The sequence below is a fragment of the Protopterus annectens genome, chromosome 15.part0 (assembly GCF_019279795.1).
Source record: "Protopterus annectens isolate FY-2018-M chromosome 15.part0, PAN1.0, whole genome shotgun sequence".
Taxonomy (NCBI): Eukaryota; Metazoa; Chordata; order Ceratodontiformes; family Protopteridae; genus Protopterus; species Protopterus annectens.
The window spans coordinates 302,095,245-302,120,244 of NC_056749.1; the positions used below are offsets into that span (position 1 = coordinate 302,095,245).

Here is a 25,000-nt window from a genome sequence, read left to right on the forward strand (position 1 = left end):
CCAGACCTATGAGGACTCGGATGCAGAAGATTCCATTCCTTCGGCCTCCCCTCCTGAGGACATTTCTTTTGGGGAAGTTCTGCACACCATGAGGGAACATTTCAAGTGGCAGGGTCAGGAATATTCTGATTCTCGGAAACGCCTTAGGACTTTCCTTAAGAAGCCTCAGCACAGGCCCATAGCTATTCCTCCTGTACTTGATGTTCTGGATGATTTGTATTCTGATTCTAGTGCTACCCCTGATTCCCTTCCTCCTGCTCCAGCCAAGCCGGACAGGTATTACAGGGTCCCAGAAACTCATTCCCATTTATTCAGGGCCCATACTGCTGATTTGGAAACTATTTCACAGGGGCCTAAAGGAGTTTCAGCCTCCACCTCAAAAAATCCTTTGCCCTCCAACAGGGAAGCAAGGTCATTAGAGAGATGGGGTAAAAAGGTTTACACATCCACTACCTTATCTATGAGAGCTTTAAATTGCCTTTTTCATATGTTCCAATATCAGGATTATCTCTTAGAAGATTTACAAAAAACATTAGCTTCTCCTGATCCTTTAGACAGGAAGACTTTGCAGGAAGCTGTACATAACACTCAGCAAGTAAGCAATCACTTCCTGCAGTGTGGATATGATGCACTGGAAGCTTCATGTAGGGCAGCTATGACAGGGGCAGTGATGCGTAGACATGCTTGGTTAAAAGATCAACCTCTACCAGATCATGTAAAAGCAAAGCTTCTGGATGCACCTTTGGAAAAGAACAAGCTTTTTGGTGCAAATGCTAAGGAAGTGTTAAAGACCATCGAAGAAAAAGCAAAATCAGTTCAAACTGTGAAGGATTTCCTCCAGGTTCAACCCCCCAGATTCAGTAGGAATTGTCCTTCAAAAAACTGGTCCTTTTCTAATCCAGAAAAGTTTCAAAGGGGTAAGAACAGACGTGGCCGAGGAAGAGGCCAATACAGAGGCCCTTACAGGGGACGACAATGGCAGCCAGGAAACCAAAGAAGTGACGCAGGGGTTTCACCTGCCCAACAACCACAAACTCAATGACTTTCCTCTACTACCGCCTACCAGGGAACAACTAGAAGCTCCCTTGGGCGGAAAATTATCTCTGTTTGCAAAAAACTGGCACAGACTGACAAAGGACAAATGGATTTTGGACATTATAGACCGAGGGTACAGGTTTCATTTTCATACCTTACCAAGAAAACAAGGCATGCCAAATCTACCACAACATCAAAGGGCAGAGGCTATCAAGCAAATCACTCTGCTGACTCGAATGAAAGCAATAGAAAGAGTTCCACAAAAAGAACAAGAGCAGAGGTTTTACTCAAGACTGTTCCTTGTTCCAAGAAAAGAATCTCAATGGAGACCAATACTGGACTTGTCCGCATTAAACACCTTTCTCATAGTACCAAAGTTCAAAATGCTGACTTTACAGCAACTTCTTCCCATGCTGGGCAAGGAGTCGTGGCTGATTACTCTGGACCTCAAGGAGGCATACCTGCATGTCCCTATCAGACACAGCTGCAGAAGATACCTCAGATTTCTTGCAGGGCCAGAGCATTATCAATTCTCAGCATTGCCATTTGGCTTATCTACTGCGCCCAGAGTGTTTACAAAATGCCTGACTTCAGTAATTGCTCATTGCAGGCTCCAGGGTATACAAATTTACCCATACCTGGACGACTGCCTCATATAAGCGGACGACAAACTGATGTTGACAAAAAACCTGGATTATGTCATACGATTACTTCAAGCTCTGGGATACACAGTCAACTTCCAAAAGTCAAGACTGCAGCCATCCCAGCAAATAATCTTCTTAGGAGCCAAACTAGACACAGCCTCTCAGATGGCTTACCTGACAGAAGACAAGCAAGAGAAGTTAACTCAATACTTCAAAGGTTTAGCAAAACTCACCCGGATGACTGCAATGAGATTCCTACGGGCCCTGGGTCACATGGCATCATGCATTCTACTGGTTCCATTAGCAAAACTACATATGAGAAAGCTTCAATGGTACCTAAAAAGCATTTGGTCTCAACAGCAACGACTTGGAGACAATCATACCACTCATTCCATGCCTACAAAAGGAATTCCTATGGTGGGCCTCAGTGAGCCAGGAAAACACAGGTATGTCATTCAAAAAACCACAGATAACACAGACCATGACTACAGACGCCTCAGACCTTGGATGGGGGGCGCACATGGAAGGCAGGTGTATACAAGGACAATGGTCTCCAAAGGAAATACACCTGCATATAAACCAAAAGGAAATGCTGGCAGTAATGCATGCTATCGAGGCTTTTCAAAACCAACTCCAGCAAGGCCACTTAATGATACGGACAGACAACACCTCGGTGATGTGGTACATAAACAAGCAGGGGGGCACTCTTACCCCCTTTGCAGACTGACAATGCAGCTTTGGGAGAAATCACTGAGTCTAAACATCCAGTTACAATCCCAGTTTGTTCCAGGAAAAGACAATGTGTTGGCGGACAGCCTAAGCAGGAATTTCACAGATCCACACGAGTGGAGGTTACATCCGAAGGCTTTCAGACAACTCACTTCGACATGGGGCAAGCCAGAAGTGGACCTATTTGCCTCTCACCTCAATCATCTTCTACCAAAATTTTGCACAAGGACATACCATCCAAAGGCTTGGAAAATAGAAGCCCTTTCATTCAACTGGAACTCCCTAGCAATCTATGCATTCCCACCTCTGCCACTGATGACCTCAGTATTATTAAAGATCAAAGCAGAGAAGCCCAAGGGAATCATAATAGCTCCGGATTGGCCAAGACAACACTGGTACCCACTACTACGGAGCATATGTCACACCAGGAGGTGGGCCCTCCCTCAGTGGCCTCTACTTTTGACTCAACACAATTTCGAAACACTGCATCCAAACCTTCAGACACTGCAGCTAACAGCCTGGGAGATCCCATAAATAACTTCAGCTTATCTCTCTCCAAGGAAGTTCAGCGGATACTAACAGAGGCTCGAAGACCATCCACCAGAAAGGTCTACTTAGCAAAGTGGAAAAGATTCAGCAATTGGAATACCAGCAAAGGACATGATGCATCATTACTGAACATCCCACTTATCTTGGAATATTTGGCAGATATGTTACAGAGCGGACTCTCATATTCTTCAATAAAGATACATGCATCTGCTATTTCAGCTAGATACAACACTGATCCTCCTGTTTTCTCTCACTCCTTACTAAGACAATTCCTCAGGGGAATCAAGAACATTAAGCCACCAAGAAAGGCCCCAGTGCCAGCCTGGGACCTCAATTTTGTCTTAGAAAAACTGACTCTACCTCCTTTTGAGCCAGCAGCTTCAATTGACTTGCAATTTCTCTCATGGAAAACAGCATTCCTGTTGGCAATTACCTCAGCAAGAAGGGTTTCGGAGCTACAGGCCCTAATGGCAATACCACCCTTTATTATTTTCCACAGAGACAGGGTTTCATTAAGGACCAACCCTACCTTTATGCCAAAGGGGGTATCTAGGGTTTCTCTAAATCAAGCCATTCATCTACCGGCTTTCTTCCCCAATCCTGAGAATAAGGGGGAAAGACTTTTGCATACCTTGGACATTCATAGACAACTTCGATACTACCTGGACAGAACCAAGGCCAGTAGGAAGTCTGAACAGCTTTTTGTAGCTTACGCCCCTGCAGTCCAAGGAAAAGCAATTTCAAAACAGACTATTTCTAAATGGATTGGACATTGCATCAGATTCTGTTATTCCTTTCATGGAAAGACTGTTCCAGCCTATGTCAGACCACATTCCACCAGAGCTACAGCCACCTCTACAGCATTTTTAAGAGGGGTGCCTACAAAGGACATTCTAGAAGCTGCTACATGGAGCTCCGTGCATACATTCTCCAAACACTACAATCTCCCTCTATATTCCAGATCCAGAGCAGGCTTTGCTTGGCAGTCCTGCAGGGTTTGATTGCCACACCATCTCTTTCCTAGAGCATACCTCCTCCCCCAGCTAAGCTATGGTATTCTACCCACATGTTATGACTGCAGTTGCATTCTTGAAGGACATAGTACAGTTTTGTACCTACCATAAATGTAGATGTCCGATAGACATGCAACTGCAGTCGGGTTTCCCTCCCTCCATACCCCTCTATGCTTAGGGTCCACTCCTATCCCCCTTACTCTTAGCTGGGGATATCTGTTATGGTGTATTTGTTTTATTGCTCATGTATTTGTTTGGAATCCTGTTTTTGTCTTCCAATTTGATTGCAGCCCTGGCATCTGGGGCAAGAAACACTGAAGAAAATGGTGTCGGCTGATGCTTATATACTCCGGCCGCTCTGACGTCGGAGAGAAATGCAACATCAGCCGACGTCGGACCCAGACTTTGGAATCCGGCCGACCGAGGGCTGCCTGAGGCAGAACAACCCACATGTTATGACTGCAGTTGCATGTCTATCGGACATCTACATTTATGGTAGGTACAAAACTGTACTTTTTATTGCACACTGTTTGGAGTAAATGCAAGTTAGTGAAAAAGATTCATCAATGTGCACTTCCAGTAGTGATTAGCCAGTATGTTCTAAAGATGTAAATGGCAAAATTCAGTACTGGCAGCATGCTGAGTGGCAATGCTTGTTTTTGCTTGTCATATTTTCTCCCTTTCCATCTGCCATTCTTGAGTCCCCATCTCATTCCGTTATCTTGTTAGTTTGATGTTTACAGGGGATATAAGTACTGACAAAGTCGAATTTAGGCAGTCATTAGGAGTTTTCTTGTTTCAGCCTTAACCCCATGGTACATGTCCATTAATATGATGAAGGTTTTGGCATGCAGTGATTGTTAGCAGTGTTGTTTATCACTCACTCCTGCAAGTGCTGCAGTCACTCAAGACTGCCCTCCTCACCCAAAAGCCAGTACTCCTGTGTTGTCTGGACTCCACCATGAAATTTATATTTGAACCATGCTTCCGGGGCACATGTCCCAATCCTTTCCTCGAAGAGAGGTGTGCCAGTGTTGTTGCAACACTCCTGCTTATACCCTGCCTGCTCCAGCAGGTACCTTAGCTGCTAATTATACACCCATAGGTCATAGTTAGCACGTTATCCACTTATTCTGGCAAAGCTGACACCTGTTAGATTCCTGTGTGGCAAAGTACTCTGCTGCTTATTTCCAAGTAATGTCAAATGAGAATGCAGTGGAGATAAGCAGCTTGAAACTTAAACCTTTTTTTAATACTCAAAATTTTTAGTGTTGTGTATTACCTGTGATGCGTTTTCCTTCACCAGACCATCTTTTTCCTCTTGGTAAAGTATTTGAAAACAAGCATTGCTGGAAATAGAACTTTCCTAATGACAGGGACATGTTGTACTGAGAGGTTTAAAGGGGGCAATGGGAAAAGAAGGGGAGGTTTTTAGTAACATTTGACTGAATACAATTCCTGTGTAAAGAAGACTAGACTACATAAGGTCATAGTAGAGAACATATCTTTCATTTGTATTGAGCTGAGCTCCGTTTAAATAGAGAGACAGTTTCCATATACTACTAATTTTGGTACAGTAAAGCTGAAGCCGATTTCTGTTTTCATTGACCTTCAAAAATGTAAGGGATCGCTCACTGTGCTGTAAAATGTCTTTATTATTTTTCTTTAGAGTAATAACTGAAATTGTAAATGTTCCTTAGTCAATTGCATCTATTTTAAACAGTAAAATAGGTATGCTGTATGGACAACTATGTGTAAGAATTTACCTTCACTATTTTTTCCTCAAATTTTGTGAACCTATTTAGAACAGCTGTCAGTTCATGAAGCATGCCAAGCGCAGAAAATTGACTGTGGAAGATTTTAACAGAGCACTTCGATGGAGCAATGTGGAGGTAAGAAGCTAACCTGTATTATGATATTGCCACTTGTGATATGCCTTTGTACTTCAAGGAGTGACCTTTGTTTTTCTGGTTGTGTCTGCTGTTAATTATCATGAGTAACTTCTCCACTGAAGAATCTGAGTTATTGGCAAAATTTGGATCAGCAGTGCTTGTCTTCATTTGTCATACTTTTTCCTTCGGTACTTCAGAAATAACATTTCTTAATCTGATAAAGTATATTCTGAGAAAAATAGGTTAATTGGTTGTCTTCAGGGTTCTTTTAAGCAGCAGTCTGTGTGCTGTGCTTTAATTTATTTAGTCAACATTATCTAGGGGGTCTGAATGTTTTAAAGCAATTCCCTATTGCAACACAGAGTCTCAAAAGTAAATTTGCATTATGTTAAATATATTTTATAAATTTGTTGCTTGTTGATGTTTTTCTATGGAGTGTGGATAGGTTGTTGTTCAGCCATAGGCAGCAACTGATAGAAATTTGCCTTCACTTATTGATTCCCTAGTAACATTCTTTGTGGATTGAAATTAGCTGCAGGTAGACATCACCTATGTAATCTAACTTCCAGAGCTTTAGGCATCCATAGAGCAGGCTGTGTTCTTCTTAATCCAAGGCTGCTGTTAGGATCTTGGGTAGAAAAGGGTGTGCATTTCATATATCTTTCTTTTCCTGTTGTCTTTGGTATAATCTCATCCATTCGCCATGTAGAGCGATAAGAACTGTTTTTGGTATATTGTTTTTATGCATTTTTATGCATTACAGGTTGTTGCTGTCTTTTCTCTTCCTGTTTTACTCCTCCTTTTTTTTTTTTGCTTTGCTTTCTTCCTTCCTTCGTAGAGATTTTTCCCCTGAGGTCAATGACATCCTTAGAAAATTCAGTAACAAGTATGCTTGTAGTTGACTTATCCAGTTTCATGGTTGAGGATCCCCCCATAGTTTACAGTTTTGAATATCTCGACCTTTCACAAAGTTTTAATTCTAACTGAGTGGAATAAAGGTTTATTCCAGGATATTTCAAGTGGTTTCAGTTTTGTCTCCATTTGTTGTAGTAAGGCAGAGACGTGAGCCCTTGAACTGGGGTAGTGTATTCAGATTCAGCTGCCTTTTTTCTGTTTTGTTCAGTTTTATGTCTGCCTTGCATCATAAATTTCAACTGATTTGAAGTACTTAAGTGTTATTTGTATGGAGTTGCGATCTGTTAGAGAAGAGCTTAAAACTGCATTGTTTCTTTATCGGAATTAAGTGTTTCAGGTAGTCAACATCAGATTAACAAAAGAGCAAAATGAAGCAGTCCAAATCTGCTTCTTGCAGTATTTTTCTTGGAAGTGCTGATGTAATTTGAGAATTATACCTACTTTTTCATTTTCATTAAATTTTATTAGTTCCCATAACTGTAAGGATCACATGAGAAACAGTATGGATGAGAAAATGTAAGTTATGCTTTTGGTGACTTGTAATACAAAAAGGTTGCATATGTTTATGTAGATATGCTTAAGACGATAAGCTATTTTGTCTTGCCTACGTTATTCAGGATTATATTGAACAAGAAAGGTATAAATAATGAAAGAAAAAAACGAAGAAAAATCATTATTTACTAGATTGGGGCAGGAGAATCTTCAATACCTTTTTTAACAAAATATAAAGACAATAGTCACAAAGCTGTCTGTACCAAAGGACACCACCATTCTGTGGCTGGGGGGGGGGGGGGGACGAGGACACATTTTTGTTTCCAGTTTGTCAGCATTAATCATTTTGTTGTAATATAAGCCAAAATGAAAAGTTTATTTTGATTTGACCTTCCAGAAAGGGAGATGACAGCAATAAAGCTGATTATGGCTTTAATTTTGTAATGGTTTTTGTTATTACTGAGATTAAATATTGTTTTGTTCCATTGCAGTTTTATGAATATGTAATCCCACCAACAATGTAACCAAAAAAATGTCTGTTCACATGTGTCATGAAATAGAGAATAATTGCAGTTCCTTTTAGTAATTCCTAGAGAGTAAGGATATGCTGTAAAGAAATGGTAATTTGAATATCCATTTTCTAGGTGCATTTATAGTTATTCTTGACTAGCTTTGCTGCCATTCTTTTATTGTTTGCTTATTTAAGTCTTTTTTTTTTAATTGGCCACTGAAATATGAGAACAGATCTGAAAAATACTTTAGAATACTTTATGATACATTCTAGGTGAAGGCCTGTTGTAACAGTCTGGTTGCTGAAAATTTCTATTTCCATTCTTAGTTTTGTGGGGAAATTTTTTTGGCAAAATTTACAGCTGTTGAAATTATAATATTTTGTTGCCAGGAAGACCCTAGTCAGCCTTTGTAGCTTTGCATTATCTAAAGATGTGCTAGACTTTTGCTTTTAATATTTTTTTCCTTGTAGTTACATGTTTAATTAATGAAGGCACTATAATTTTATTTACAGAAAGCAAAGATCAGAAATGAAGAATATTGGCAAATTGAGCTCTGAATTTGTTGTAGTAACTGACCAATGTTAGTGATAGTATTTGGCAGAATTTTTTACTTTTAACAATTTTTTAACCATAATATTTGAGAAATGTTATCTAAAAGTAAATTGGAATTGATGAAAGTGCCACCTAGCCCCCCAAATTTTTCAAATTTTAAATATGAGAGTAATAGACTATCTGACACAACACCGTATTTATTTTATTTAATTTTTAATTAATTTATTTATTTGACATTTGTTAACTGGGAAAGTCCGCTGAGCAAGAGCCCTTTTTCAGCGAAGGCCTGGGGAGAAAGCTCCACATCATCATAAAGTTATAATACAGTAGATTAATATGTTATGTCTTAAATATGTTGTTTATGATACTTAAAGTACAGTTCATGATATTTTTAGAGAACACACATGTATTAGTTCTAGGTCCAGAGTGCTGTGGACCTGGAGTTAAGTCTGTCAAAGGGATCATAGACAATTTCCTCTCCATAGAAATTTTGTTAATATTTTGCACACACTGTTTAGAAGTATAATGTTGGGGTTATTAATTAATTTGATATAGAAGATATCTATTTGGGAATATGTATCATTTATTTAATTCTGCCCACAAGAGATGGGAAAGTAGAGCATTGTGGGGTTGTAGCTACATAATAATTTAAAATTTCTAAATCGTTTTGAGCAGTTGCTTGCATTTTGTCTTGACAGTGCAGTCTTCCTGAGAATTTAAAGGAAGCAGTAACTTCAAATTTGTTTTGGAAGTTTGTTGATTGTGTTTAATGAGCCTTGAACTTTGCTTATTTTAATTTTTACTTTTATCATTTACCAATTGAAGGAATGTCTGCACTGAATTATTTGAGTTACTAATGGTTAAAAGTAAATTCTGTGTAAATAAATTTGTTGTGCAGGAAGTTCAGATTTATGATTTTTATTGTATTACTTTCTATAATCTTCCTAAAGAAGAGTTCCTTTGTTAGTTTTAAAAAGAAAAGGGATCTAAGCCCGCCTTTCCTTTTTGTACCATGTTGAAAAAAAAATCACTGAAGGTCTTCCATTAATATAAAAAAAATAATTTTGGCTTGAAAAAAATGGCATTTGTCATTCTGATGAAATGCTTGGGAAAGTTGATTTTATGCAAAAATGTATACATTTCTATTAAATAAGTTGCACATTTTCTGGGTATCTGCTGCAGAGAGACTGGTATTGTATTCAAAGGGTATCTTACATAGTTTAATTTAAACACCTTTGGTATGAAGCATTTGATGAACCTGTGTAATATCTGGACATGGAATAAATAATTACTTTAATTTGAGTTGGAGGAAAATAACATACTGCTCCAAGATTTTTTTAAATCTAAGTTAAGAGCAATATAGGTCTGTCTTTTTTATGGACTGATTTCTACTTTGCTCCTAGTGAACTGGTAGAGGTTTTTGCTTGGTTTTGGTAATTTGCCAGTCTCCAGTTAGATACTGTATACATATGTTAGTATGAACAACAGACAAACTGTTTGTTTTGGGATATTGTCCTGGGCTGGAGGCTTAATAGTTTTTAAAACTTTCTGTAGTTTGCTCTTAATTTTCTAGACTAATTTGAAATTTCACCATACCTGACGGCTTTACATGGATGAAGTTTGAATACTAGAAATTTTGTCTTTACTTTTTTATTTTATTTTGATTTACTTATTTTTGATTGGACAGCTGTTTGAAATACTGATACCATCATTCCGATGTGTTTTTGTCATCATTATAATCCTGGATTTCAACCTTTATTGAAGTTATACAATTATTTTTGTACATATTTATTCCTGATTTGTACGAAACATATACCACAGCTGCATTATAATAGTTGTATGATTTATTGCATTGATCCTTCTGTTTTGCTTGTCATGCACATGTGCTGTATATTCCTTTTTTGGTTTGAGCCATTTTTACGTATTTTGACAGTGTTTCTGGTAAATTTCATATGTGTCTATCATCCCGTTACGCTCATGTTGAGATAGCTTAGTCTTTTTTGTCTTCTTAAATGTAACTGTTGATTTATTTGAGAATATACATTTTAAATGCTGCTCATTTAGTCTGAAAATAAATATTGTCTTTAGATTGGTCCAGAATTCTCAAATTAGGTGTCTTTTGTAAGACTTGCATGTTTTGCAAACTCTTGAGCTCCACAAATGCTGCCTGTTATAAGAAATTGTTTGTGCCTCTTTGCACATGTTTCTTCCAGGTTAATGCTGTGCACTCTGGTCAGTGTGTGCTTTGCACACCTGTTCTCCCCTGGTACAACAGCCAATGCTACTGTGGATGCCAATAAAGTTGTGAACCAGCAGTGGATGCTAACGCCTATCTTCATCATCTTGTCCCATCCCTCACCCATGCCACTAACTGAATATAGGATCTCTAAAACTGTTCTGACTTTGGGCTGTGTTGCACAGAGTGATGGAGCCTTCACTGAGATTCTGGTGATAAGGATTCAATTAGTGACTCCTGCACTGAAAGAGCCTGGTAGAGAGGGGGAGGAGTGAAGGGGCATGGCCCACTCACTTCTCCTGGGAAGAGGCCTGAATGCAGTTGCGGCATGCAGGACCAGGGAAACTACTGTTTGTGCTTCTATAGGAGGGGCAGAACTACTTGGAGAGAATGCCCTTTGATGAAGTTTGGGGATATGTTTCCTGGTGAATCTATTGCACCCCTCCCAATCACCTCTCTGGGTGTGCACAGTTATGACTGGGGGGAAAACACTTGAAACTGACTGATGGCCGCTTCAATGATGACCCCTCTGTTAACTTTTACCTGGTGAGTGAAACAAATGGGCTGATAGAGTTTCTAATGGTTTGCAGAAAGTGACAACAAAAAGTGTATGAATGATATAGATTTTTAAATTCTCCAGTAGTCCATAAGACGCAACATCTTAATTAACTTTGTGTTTACAACAGCTTCTGTTTAGCTCTGTATTCAGAGCTCTAGTAAAGTCCCCAACCAATATTAAGTTACTCAAATATAGTTGGATCAGTGTTTTTTAAATGGCACAAAACATCTTTATGTTGAGTGAAAGGAGCTTAAACAAGAGAGAAATTTGCTTGCCCTGTCATTCTAAGATAACTCCTAAAATTCTGCTATTAGCAGGAGATGTTTGCAAGATATGCATTGAGGTGTAATATCAGAATTGCTTCTCTTTTTGTGCTACAGGTGTCTGAATTATAAGCATGAGATACTATTTTTTGTTCACCACTGTTTGCTCCATTTGAAAGTATTTTCCTTTATCCAAAGTTCTTGTAGGTAGCAGACACTTGCTCTGACTTTAGCCAAGTGGCACACGAGTGACCCTTCTCCCGATGTTGTTTTAACCTATTTATAGTCAATGATTTTTAGACTTGTCATATTATATTTTAACTGTTAGAGATCAGGTTATGTCTGTTCTCACTTCACTTCTACTATATAAATTATTTAAAAAGGAAGAGGGAAAGCATCTAACTCACTGCCAGCTCACCACTTTGGTGAGATCTAGCAGACTACTTAAAAATGTACTCAAATCATATTGTTACTGTTAACTAGTATACCCAAAATTTTAAACAGTGGATATATAGCAAGAACTACATTAGAGGAAATATAATGTATGCACAAGAAAAACTATTAAAAGCTACAGATTAAATCCTTGTTTCAGATCAGGGCAAAACATTTCTTCAATGAAGAAACATTGGGCTGCCTGGAAATTTTATGAAATACAGAAAAAAAAGTAGAAGTTTTCAAAAGTTATGAAAGAAATATTGACATGGAGAAGAAAGATCTGATATGGTGTGATAGAAGAAAGCCATACTAATTAATGTGAAAGTGCAACTCAAAAAAAATTGAAGAGATACAGATAGACATCCAAATGTGATAACTTTTACAATAAAAAAGGGATCACAGCAATGGAATATAATTGAAAAAAGTTTAGTGATGTGGAAAAGAAACAGAAACTGAAGTGATAGACCAATAAACAAAGTGAAGCATTTATTGTGGAAACTTCAATAAAGGCAATATTGCAAGATGGTGAGTGGGTCAATGGGTTCTCAAATGATGGTGCAGCAGATGGAGCAGGATGCATCTGGTGAAGATGTACCTCATAATGACATTTTGGAACCTCTTTTAAGAGACTGAAAGTCCAGATAGAATCGCCCAGCAAGTGAAAGTATATGATACGCAGAGCAAAGAGGATGCTGTTGAACTAGAACAGAAAGGATGATCTGCTTATTTAATAGAATTGACAGACATTCTAAGGTAAATGAAAAGAGAAATTACAGAAAGTGAATAAAACCAAAAATGTTAGAAGACTAGTAAAACAGATGAACACATTAATTGGGATTATTAAGATAGATCTATGTGATATAAAGTAAATAAATTGAATATTCTATGTAGCTTAATTTGAATAGATGGTGTTATCACTAAAAATGCAGTCTAACAACGTGATTAAGTAGAATGCCACAGTGGATGCATTAAGCAGAGAAAGCAAGAAGTGTCACTATTAGCAGAATACAGAAAAAGGAACTGGTCATCAAAATTCTTAGATTTGGTAAAACTAACAACAAAATAGAACAGGATTTATCAAGCATTTATCTCCAATAGTAAACTAAAAATGTCAGCACAAGATGAAATCTCAGAAAGTATCAAGACAAATGTAAAGCAAACATACAAAGTAAGCAGTTTATAAGTAGTAACACTGTCTGGAAAAAAAAAAAAGGAGCTGTGTGCATTTTGGAGAAATATCTGTGAAGGTGCTGTTGAATGGCTGGAAGAGTTGGAAGCAATAAGAAGCTGTAATATAGAGCATATAAAATGGGATAAGGCAACATTCAGAGAAATAGAGACAAAATTACTGAAAGGCTCCTAACTGGAAAACCTCTGGTCCAGATGTAATGCCTAACTTCTCAATAAAGATAGCAGTGTTTTTGTACGAGGATTTATCTCTAAGTAAAATTATTTCTATGCACATCCAAACAGTTGCTGGTTTGGTTAACATCAAGAGAAACCATACTCCTAAAGAGCAAACCTGCGAGCCATTGTAACACCTAATAAACCAATAGCTTGCCTTCCAACAATATATGCATTATGTACTGGAACTGATGTAGAGAGAGTTTATAGTCACTAAATAAATTCAGTCACTGCTATAGAGCAAAAGTGGCAATAGAAGATAACATGGAATAAAAGACCATTTATTGTTAAAGCCATAAAACAAAGCTGTATAATGGGGGGAACCTAAGTATGGTATGGATACATTGTAAAAAAACAATTTAACAGAATACCATATTCATGGATTATGGAATGCTTACAAAGTGCAAGATGCACTTTACATTAGCCACTCTGGTGGCATAAATGGATAAAGCTCTAACTACAGCCCAGCTGACTCTGGTTTGATTTGCATCATGAGCAATTGACAGAGTGGAGTGAAGGGATGGGTATGCCTGTTCTGGGAGGGAGGCTGCTTGTTGGTGAGACTGCCTAAGGAGCAAGTGCCTCATAGAGAGGGGTGGTGTCCTCTGACATAGTAGATTAATGTGGGCATTGGGGAAAGGGAAAATGATAAGGCATATACCCCCCCCCCAGAACAGAAGCACAGAAAGCCAAGACCTTAGGATACATGACCAGCCCCAGCAAATATCGGAATAGGGAATAGTCTTGGGGGGGGGGGTAGGATGATGTTTGGTTAACCCAGAGTGGACATAGGGAATTGAGGATTGGACTGGTACCATGAGGTCTGAGGAAACGAAAAACAAAAGACAAGACCCCTACACATTTCAGTTACATAGTGGTGACTGTGAAACTGTTGCAAATCACTTTACAACTGAGTCATGATAAAGGGCATATTATTATTCCAGGACTAAATATCCAAAGGTGGATATTCAGTGGTGATATTTATCACTGTTGCTGTTCTGCTTTGCCCTTAACTCATTAAGTTGCCTTTGCTTAACTGACAAGGCTATAGTTGCAGCTCGACTTCCAAACACCAACCTTAATCAAAGACCTCTCATAATTTTTTTTTGGATGATATAATGCTGTGTAGCTTATCAGACAAGCACTTGAAAGCACTAATAGAAATGGCTAAAAATTTCCGTAGCAATGTAATGACATTTGATCTTGATAAATGTCAAAAAGCAACATTTATACGGGGATGCTGAAGTACCAAGAAAAATTTTGGCCTGAGACAAGAATGTTCTATAAAACACAGTATGTGTAAGTATTTGGGAATAGTTGAAGGGCCAGAAATAAAACAAATGAGAACAGAGCTTAGTAATGAATACTTTAGAAGACTAAAGTTGATATTGAAAACTGCCTTGATATCTAGAAATAAAGTTCAAGCTGTGCATCAGCTTGCTCTTCCTGTTCTGACTTCCAGCTTTGGTGTGATTGACTATCTTCAAAAAGCATTACATCAGTAAGCTAAGAAAACATGAAAAATACTTCATGCATATCAAGTAATATACAGTCTTGCCATATATTTATATGTATTTGTCTGAAGGTGATATGAGCCTCCTCCAAAACTGACTGTATGTATAGGTATGCATTTGTGGGACTATATAGATATTTGTTGACATCATCAAATCCAAACAAAATGAAAGGTCTTAACCACGAAGAAAGCAAGTCTAAGATGTCTTTGTACAGATTAGCTGAAGCATTTTGGAAAGTATTGGAGATGAAGATTAAACCAGAAGTAAATAAAACTCAGTCAAAAATGGAAAGTGCCAAAAACAAATAAAAATGTATGAAATGGACCAGAAGAAAATTAAATAAAATCAGAAATCTCATGATTATGGTGGCAAACGGAGATCTGCTAGAAAAAAACACATGTTTTAAACACCTTTATTGAATTATCACTTCTGACATAGGCAAAACATACATTTATATAAAAGTAATCAAACCATATTAACAAGTTCACATTTACAAACATTATACACTGCATATATTGTTATACATCCCATAATCTAAGCAGCATTACATAAATAACGTCTGCTTTCTTTTAAACCTCATTCCTCCTCCAAAACTTTTCCTGGAAGTATTGTTCCCACAGTTTCCATTTTTTTATGTGATTTACTCCTACCCTTTTCTAAAGATGCAAATTCCTCTTCTTTTGTCTCTTTTACAATATTCACTACTTCAGGTATAGTTGGTTTAAATTTTGATTTCCATTTTTCTAGTAATTGCTTTTTTGGCAGACCTCAGAATTAAATTTAATAAGGCCTTACTATCTCTAGGTAATTCAGATTTGTATCCCAGCTCAAAAAAGTAAAAAAATAAAATAATTTCCGTACTTATTCTTATTGTTTGCCCTGTATTCCTGACACTACTCTGTATATAATTTTTAAAGTCTGCTGATTCATTACACTCCAAAAACATACATTCCCACTTACCTCTTTCTTCCCTGTCACAACTACATTTGTCATCTACTTGAGGAAAAATCTTTGGAGTCTGCTTGGGGTCTAAAAGTATCTATGCAATTTCCAGGTAAAAAATCCTACATTTCACAGACTTTCTTGCTTATTTGGGAGCCAGACATCTATCTCCCCGTTGCCTCTTTGGGAAGAGAGATTAGATATGCAATTCACAGTCTTTTCCTACCTATTTTGATTGATTCCTATGGTTGTTGTGCAATATCTTGTATACCTAACTAATTATCCCTTTTTTAACAGCAGCTTCTGTTCTAGATTTAATTAAAAACTCTACCAGTGCAGGCATTTCATTTAGGATTCCCCTATCTCTTTCTGTTTGTCTATACTCCGATATGAGACCCTGATGGGGAAGCAATCACTGTCCTCCAATCCAAATGCCGTCTTTGTCTCTTCCCATTGTATTACCTTTACATCTGTAATTATTTCTTCCCAGTACCTTGGTTCTTTTGCCAGCTTTCTCCAGTAAATTCCAGCTCTCTCATGTCTATTCTCTGTAGTTCTAATTGCAGTCATCCCTATCAGCAGAATCTCCTTTCTCCTTTCCTGTGTTGGTTTAGTTCTTTGTATACTTTCTTCTACATTGAGTATAATATTGTGTGATTGTTCTTTTCCTTAAAGATCTGGATCCAACATCCCATTATTTCCTTATTTCTTTAATTACCCCCCCCCATTTCATCATCCTCCCTTTCCACTTTGATTCATAACTTTCTGCTTGTGCTATGTGTAAGAGCATTAATCGTGTAGCTCTAAAGTTTCCTTCAAATAAGGTAATCCTAAACCTTATTATTCTGCTGGTAGGATCTACTTATTCTACTTGACTCTTGCCCTCTTCCCATTTCAAATAAAATCCTTCAACTCTTAATTACTGTCCACAACTTCTCGTCTGGTTGATAAAAATATGCCTGATGTGTATGAAATTAAAGGGACTAAAAACATTTTACTGCTTGTATCGTGCCTTCCAAATTTATAGGCAAGAGCTTCTAGTTTCTCAATTTTTGTATTATCTTTTGTTCCATCTCCTCCAATATATCCTTAGCTACCAAAACCAAATCCTTTTTAATTCATACTCATAAGTACTTCATTTTATCATGTCTCCATAAATGTGGGTACTGCTGGACTGATTCATATGTGGGTACATAATTTGTAGCTATAGCCATTGTTTTATCTTCATTAATTTTAAATCCGGGTAAGTTTCTCAGAATATTCCACAACACTGAGATGTACTTTATTGTTCTATTGTTCCATCAGGTACAAAGTAATATCATCTGCAGATAAAGCCAACTCTTCTTGAGCACCATACCAATTATATCCATGAATTTCTGAGTCCTTTATTTTCTTTGCCAGTGGTTCTAAATATAACACAAATAACAAAGAGGAAAGCAGATACTCCTGCTTGGTTCCTCTGTTCAGACGCAACTTAGCAGAGAAGAACTTTTCCACTTTGATTTTTACCTCCAATCCTTCATATATCCTTCTTATTAACATTAATATTGTATCAGGAAATGCAAATGCTTCCATCGCCTACTCATAAAATCCCAGTTTACTGTGCATCAACATCCACAGATAACATCAGTATCGTCTTACATTCTGCTTCCCTCTACATCATCTTTGTTCTGTGTAATGTTGTTAAATGTTTGCCTAACCTACACAAAACCACATTGATCCATATCTCTCAGTTTTGGGATCACCTTTGTCTTTCTTTTAGCCAGTATAGATGTAAACACTTTATAATCATGGCGTAAAAGTGAAATGTGTCCATATGAAGCTGGATCAGATGGATCTTTGCTGTCTTTGGGTATTATATACACCACTGCTTTTTTCCCCTGGATGTTGGTGCCTCCCTTCCTTTTAAAATACTTTAGCCTTCCAGATCATTAACACTTTATTCTCTCCTAACTTCCAAACTTCCACCTGAATACTTTCTGTTCCTGGAGACTTTCCTGTAGATTGGTTATGTATCACCATTTTTATCTCATCTTCTCCTATCTTAACTGTTAGTTGTTGAGCCTGATGTACTCCTAACCATGGCATATATTTAAATCTTCCATAAATATTTCCATTTGTGCTTTTTCTTGATTTCCCCACTTCTCTACTTTATGCAAATTTTCATAAAATTTCAAAAATATCTCTAATACCTCTACAGGATCTCTGGTTATTTTTCTTGGTATAGACTCCTAAGTTTGGCAGCAACCCTTTGCCTAAGTTGTTGCGCTAAAGGTTTTTGAGCTCTGGAGTTATGAAAAACAGTTACTTAATAATCTTTCTAAACTCATGCATATTATTCAGGTACTCCTTATTTTCTCTTTACCAGTCTGCAATTGCACCTTCTCTTGTTTTTTAGATTACCCTTATTTTCTTATTCAGATGGGGCTAACCTTTGTTAACCCCTTTAAGTAATCAGGCACACTGACGTCCCGCTCACCAGGCTGAACAAGGAGAGGGTCACGGTGAGCAGCCTGTCAGGCGCTAGTATCCGCCACATAACACAAGCACTCAGGTCACTTCAAGGCAAGTACAAATATGACTCAGTCATTGTCCATGCTGGTGTGAATGACCTGAGACGTACCTCCCTGGACTACATGAAAAGAGACATAAAGGAGCTATCTGAGCATGTAGCCCAGGCCGGTATGACCCTGACCTTGAGTAGCATCTTACCCTCACCAAGAATGATGCCACAATATGAAGACAAGATGATCAATTTCAACAATTGGCTTAAGTACTGGTGTCATTCAAAGGGGATCCAATGCCTGTCAGCTTGGGATGATATGCTCAAAAAAGCCACGATGCTTCGCTAGGGACGGCTTGCACCTGTCACCCCTGGGCTTTCGGATATTGGCAAAGGCTCTTGCTACCCCCATAGTGCCTTTTTTAGGCAAGGCTCAAAAGACAAACCCACCTCCATAGGTATCACAAGGGATACGAAACTAAGAGTAATGCTACTCAACGCCAGAAGTCTAAACCTCAAGATGCACGCATTCAAAACTCTCCTTAGCATGGAGAACATCGATATCTATGCAGTAACAGAAACCTGGTTCAGGGCTCCCGAGAGCACCCCAGCATTACCAGGTTATACCTCATACCATGCTTTTCGGCCCCAAAACTTGGACCAAACCACAAAAGGAGGGGGAGTATCGATATTCATCAAAGATACCCACACCTCCAGGTTGGTGGCAAAGCACGAAGCATCAGAGACTATCCATGTGCAACTAACAGTGGGTAAAACTGCCTTCCAGTTTATAGCCTGCTACAGACCACCCTCCCAAACCCAGGAACCCCACTCGGCCTTCCTGAGAACACTGGAAAATATGAAGGTCTCTCCAAACACCATTATATTGGGCGACTTCAACTACCCAAACATAGACTGGGAGCATTACTCTAGCTCCAACACCCTAGCCCAAAGGTTCCTAGAATTTATAAACTCAAATGCTATGGAACAACTTGTTACCACTCCCACAAGAGGGGAAAACATACTGGACGTGATCATCACCAACATGGGGACTCTATGCTCCAGACCAGAAGTGTATCCCTCACTGGTAAGATCAGACCATAAACTAATCTCACTGGATATTCACATCCCGACCCCACCCCTGCCCAGAAAACCACAGTGAAAAACTTCTCTAAAGCAAATTTCACACTCCTCAAAACCGAGGTGGAATCCTTCAAAGCCCCGGGCCTGTGGAAAATCTGGCCCAGACCGCAGAATCCTTTATAAACGCATTCTATGAGCACCTTCAGGAATGCATGGATCATGCGATCCCAAATAAAACCAAGACCCAATCCTCCAAAGGCAGACGTCCTGTCTAGTGGACCCCAGCCATAAACAAACTATACAATAGAAGGAGGAAGCTACTAAATGATAGAGCAAAATCCCAAAAAGGGAAGGCATCACTGATCAGTATTAGCAAAAATCTACGGGCACTCATAAAATTGTCTAAGGCCAGCTTCAAGAGAAGAATTGCACAGGACACTAAGGATAATCACAAGGCTTTCTTTAGTTATGTTAGGAACCTGGGTGGTAATTTCCAGATATGCTCAGAATTAGTCCAAAATGACAAAAATACACTGAACCCACAGACATTGCCAACATCCTAGCTGACAGGTTCAGCGCAAACTTCTCCCCACCAAAAGGGCAAATATCTATCCCAGCAGAGTGCTGCCCCCCCTGACATCGCAGATGCTCAGGTAAGAGCCGCCCTCTCCAAAGCAAAAAACACAGCATCAATGGGATCAGACGGTGTCCCGGGCTGCGTCCTACATGAACTCCAAGAAGAGCTAAACCCAAACATAAAACTACTGTTCAATCTCAGCCTTACTACAGGATATGTGCCCAAAGAGTGGCGTACAGCAACAGTGGTCCCTCTCCATAAAGGTGGTGCCTCAACGGATCCTGGAAACTATCGCCCCATAAGCCTGACTAGCTTGGTCTGCAAAGCTATGGAAAGGATCATCATGGACCTCATAAATAAAGATATTGGGGACCTACAGACACTGGATCCTACCCAGTTTGGCTTTAAGGGCAGATCCTGCCTCTTAAACCTGGTTGATTTCTTTGAAACAGTCACCAAGGCCATTGGCGAGGGGAAGGTGGTCCACACAGCCTACCTGGACCTCGCAAAAGCCTTTGATACAATACCCCACTCGGGCATTATAGATAAGCTCACCAGCTTAAATATAAACCCCTATGTCACTAGATGGATTGCAAACTGGCTCAAGGACAGAACCCACATGGTTAGAATTGCTGGAGCCATGTCAGACTCCAAACCAGTTACAAGTGGTCTCCCACAAAACTCAGTCCTGGGACTTCTCTTGTTCGGTATATATTTCTCGGAGGTACAGGCCAACACGGAAGGACTGTGGCTGACCAAGTTCGCAGATGACTGCAAACTGGGTGCCATAATCAACTCTCCAGCCGACACAAGCATCCTCCAAAAGGGCCTCATAGAAACAGACAACTGGTGCCAGAGCCATGGCCTCAAGCTAAATGCCAAAAAGTGTATAGTCATCCCCTTTGGCAAAAACACAGTGCCCACAAATTACCACATAGGTGGTAATCCATTAAGTACAGAAGAAGTAATTAGGGACCTGGGGACCCAAGTTGATAGCAGTCTCTCATTTGACAACCATGTGGCCAAAGTGGTTAGAAAAACATTTTATATAGCCCACCTAATCATGAAGGGATTCACATCTAGATCAGGGGAGGTCATCATGCCTCTTTACTCATCCCTCATCAGGCCCATAATTGAGTACAATGCCCCTTTTGGGATGTACCTTACCAGACACCTGCAGCAACTGGAAAGACCCCAAAAGTACCTCACCAAGAGGATCAAAGGGCTCAAACAGATGCCATATGCTGCCCAGTTAAAGAAACTCCAGCTCTACTCAGTGGCATACCGCTTGTTCAGAGGCGATCTGTGCCTAACGTATGAAGCCATGTCCAACCCGGAATTAATGGACATGCTGCACCTCAGAAAATCCAAATCCCATCGAGCTACGCGCTCGAGAGACTTGAACCTCAGCACTGAAATAAATAGGACATGCTGGAGGGACAGATTCATAACCCAGAGGCTCCCTTCACTCTGGAATAAAATCCCAGTCCAGGTTAGGCAGAGTCCCTCATTGACTCCCTTCAAGAGGAATCTTGATGAGTGGATGGGAGATCGTAGGTTTACCCCGGGTATCACTTCTGTGTCACTGTTAGAGGCACAGTATACTAACCTCGAAAAAGGGCAAAGCAAAATAAATTTAAAATGGGTGGCGAAAGCCAAACACATTCTGGCTAGGCTTATAAATGCCCTAGGGCAGATAGCCTAGTATGAACCTATAATTCCTTCATAACCAGAACGCTTTCTTTTATTTCTACCCTATTTTTAAACTCCACTTTCATTTTATTCCACTCACTAGCTATAACTTTTGAAATACTTTGTCTTCCCTAACTCTTGGACAATTTCCACTACCCATTTCTTAAATTCCTCTTTTTAACACGTAGGTGGAGAGCTGCCAGTGTCTCACCTTTACTTCATTACCCTGCATTTTTATCTTCATAATTATTGGTTTATGATACTGAAATAGTTATTGGATGTGTATCAAAGTTCTCAATTAAATGGACATGTTCTTGAGGAATATAATTTCTAGCAATCTAGTTTCTACTACTGAATTCATGTCTTTTGTAGCAAATATTTTCAAGATCTAATTCAGAAATCTACCTTCTTTCTTATATTTTCCCTTCTATGGCCTCCAGATGCATCCTCATTGCAAATCAAATTCTAATCCCCGCCCATAAGTAATATTACCTGTTGAATGCTGATTATTCCTCCCAATTTTTTAAGATCCGTAATAGCAGTTTTAGGTGGAATATAAGTACATATCATTATAATCCTCATCCCTTGCCATTAGCCATACTACTACAAATCTGCCATTATTCTCTTTTTTTTCCCCCTCTTCTATCACTACTGGATTTCCTCAAGAAATGAATACAAGTACTCCTCTTTACCATTGTCCCTGATATTCTGCAGAGTATCCATCCTGAAATCCTTTCTTTATCAACTTTACGTGCTCCGCTCTTTCCAAATGTGTCTCCTGTAGCATTGCTGTTTGCACTCTGAATTTCTTAATTTAATTAAACATTCTTTCCTTCTTGTCTATATCTGTGAAATCATTCACATTCCAAGGTAATAGGGAAAGTGTTGCCATTATTGTAAGAAGTCATTATGCCCACTTGTTATGTATGACAGCTTTTTAAATGGCTAATTCCAGGTTTTGTGATACACACACACACACACATTAATGTTTATCAGGTTAATCTTTTATACATTTTTTTATTTTCCTCAACTTTGGAACCTATGTCAAAAACTAAAAAAAAAAAAAAACTAAACCCCCACCTCCAAAATAACCCATAACCCATTAACTGAATACAGACACACATAACTGGGTATTTACATTTTCAACTAATGATATTTAACCCTCTTAATAGAAGCATTTATGGCAAATAGACAGCAGCTAACACAGGCTCTAGTTAACCTGAAATGGAGGTTATCCATGCTAAGGTGCATGTTGTCACCTGTCCTTCTACTATCTTAATATAGACCCACATAACTGTGTGTGTACATATTCAACTAATGATATTTAACCCTCTTAATAGGAGCATTTATGCCAAATAGCTAACACAGGCCCTAGTTAACCTTAAGTGGAGGTTATTCATGCTAAGCTGCATGTTATTGCCTGTCCCTCTACTTACAGTAACCAGTGTCAAATTTCTTTTTTGTTTGTTTTTTTTAATTTTTATTCCACCCGCCGCAGATGTGAAAACTACATGCATACTTTCAGAAATCAAAATAAACTTTTAGCCTTGAATAAGCCAGTGTTCTGTCTTTAATTGTCCTATTATCAGCTTGTCTCCATGGAAAAGTAAGAGAAAAAAGAAAAACGTAGACCTCTGTTGCAGCCTGAAAGACGAAATGAAACATTTATTGCTAGAGGAAATCTTTTCATTATATCCTGTATTCTTATATTTACTTGTTTCCACTGAAATTTATTCGATTAAGCCTAGGGTCTTAATGCAGACATTCACCTTTGCAAACATAAGAGAAAATATATCAACTGTATATGTATTATAATCTGTGTACTTTTACACCCCATCTGTCACCTCAACACCTGAAGATTCCAGGCTTTTAACTGAAACACATTTTTGTCTAGCTTTTCATCTCTTTTTGCACTGTAATGCCTATATTTCCAAATACTAAAGAAAGGGAAGAGGAAGAGAAAAAGGTGTCTGTTTACTTTTATAACTTTTATCACTTATATGAACAACTAAAAATACTTTTCCCAATATAAATTGCATATTTTGTAGTAAAGTTTCATAGAAATAAATGCTGTTAAGAAAATAAACTGTTTTACTTAGTGACCTTTTTTCTTTCTCCTCCCTTCCCCTCAGAGTCCTTCCAAACATTACTGACATGAAGTGAGGCAAATGCCTTTCAGTTCCTCACAATTTTACCAAAGTCATCAAAAGTCCACTTCTTCCACTTATTCGTATACAGCTGTATTTCACAAATGTGCGTGATGCTTTGCAGTCTCATATTTATTCACCAATTACCATGCTAGTAGTCTTCTTCCTGTTCATCTGCATCTCCCAGCTCCAGATTTTGGCTCAGTTCCACTGTGTTTCTGATTTTTCTGGTTAACTCCAGTGCTTTTCTCTGTCTCTCAAACATTTTCCTTTGGAACAGTGGATAAGGTTTCACTGACAAGTTTTTTGTGTGCTTTATTATCAGAAGAATGTGAAACAGAGTTTGCTTCTGCTTGATGGCTCATTTTTTGGACAGACTTTTGCATTTCCTCCTTAGCCTTTTCTGTTTCAAATAATGACTTTGACAGCTGAATACAGCAGCTTGATTCTCACACCAATTTCTCGACATTCCCTGATGCTAGAATAAATTTGTTTCTCTTCTGCCAGGTGTACAGTGAATAATCATTTTCAACAAATACTTTACTGCTTCCAACTTTTAATACTTTACCCTTTTGCCACAGTTTTGTCAAGATCAACTATTTTTGCTGGTAGGTTTGCATCTTTACTAATAATGGCATTGGCTGCTTTCTCATGGCCATATTTGGAGCATACACACTGTGTTCCCTTTCAGTTAACATTTCCTGCTGTTGAATACCTGTCCAGATGCTTATTTATGCCTTCATAAAATTAATGCAGTCTGTTCCTTGTGGTTTCTGTGATACAGTAGAAAATCTCAGATTTTTCCCTATATGCTATGTCCTCCAATTGTACCATTTTTGAAACGTCTCTTCTTAATTAGTCTCGTACTCTGGCAGCCTTTTCTTCATTTCGATCTTTGATTTTTGCAGTTTTTTCAACTTCTCTGAATGTCTGTTTAAAGCTGCCTCCATTTTTAAGCCTTTTGTTATTTGAGTTGATGTACACTTTCAATGTTTTGTTTACTTTAATCAGCTCTGAGCACATTTTTTTTCTTCCAGATTACTGGAAGCCATGTCTTGCAACAAAGTTGGAGCTTGAACTGTTTATTTGCTGAACAGCTGCAGGATTGTTTCCTCTCCACGTTTTGTAGTGGATTTTCTTTCAGGCTGTTTTGGTTTCTTCTTTGCAGTCATCCAGACATTGTGCTTACCAGTCAGTAACTAAATTTTATGAAGCTGACAATATCTTTGGCTGCAGTTTCTGTTTTCACACTGGGAGAGCTGAATTTAAGCGGGTTGGTCAGTGTGCAGCCATCTTGGAAGTCCGGACCAAC

At 38.6% G+C, this 25,000-nt stretch overlaps 1 protein-coding gene across 2 annotated transcripts in view; it reads left to right on the forward strand.

The window, feature by feature from the left end:
* The window catches only part of TAF6L (TATA-box binding protein associated factor 6 like), a gene marked incomplete in the record, with an annotated part of 985,055 nt that overhangs the window by 133,563 nt on the left and 826,492 nt on the right, over window positions 1-25,000 (forward strand). Inside the window, 1 exon segment of one of the 2 annotated variants that reach the window (XM_044057070.1) lies at window positions 5,776-5,862. In XM_044057070.1, the coding sequence (XP_043913005.1) occupies window positions 5,776-5,862 (87 nt within the window). 2 annotated transcript variants of the gene reach the window in all.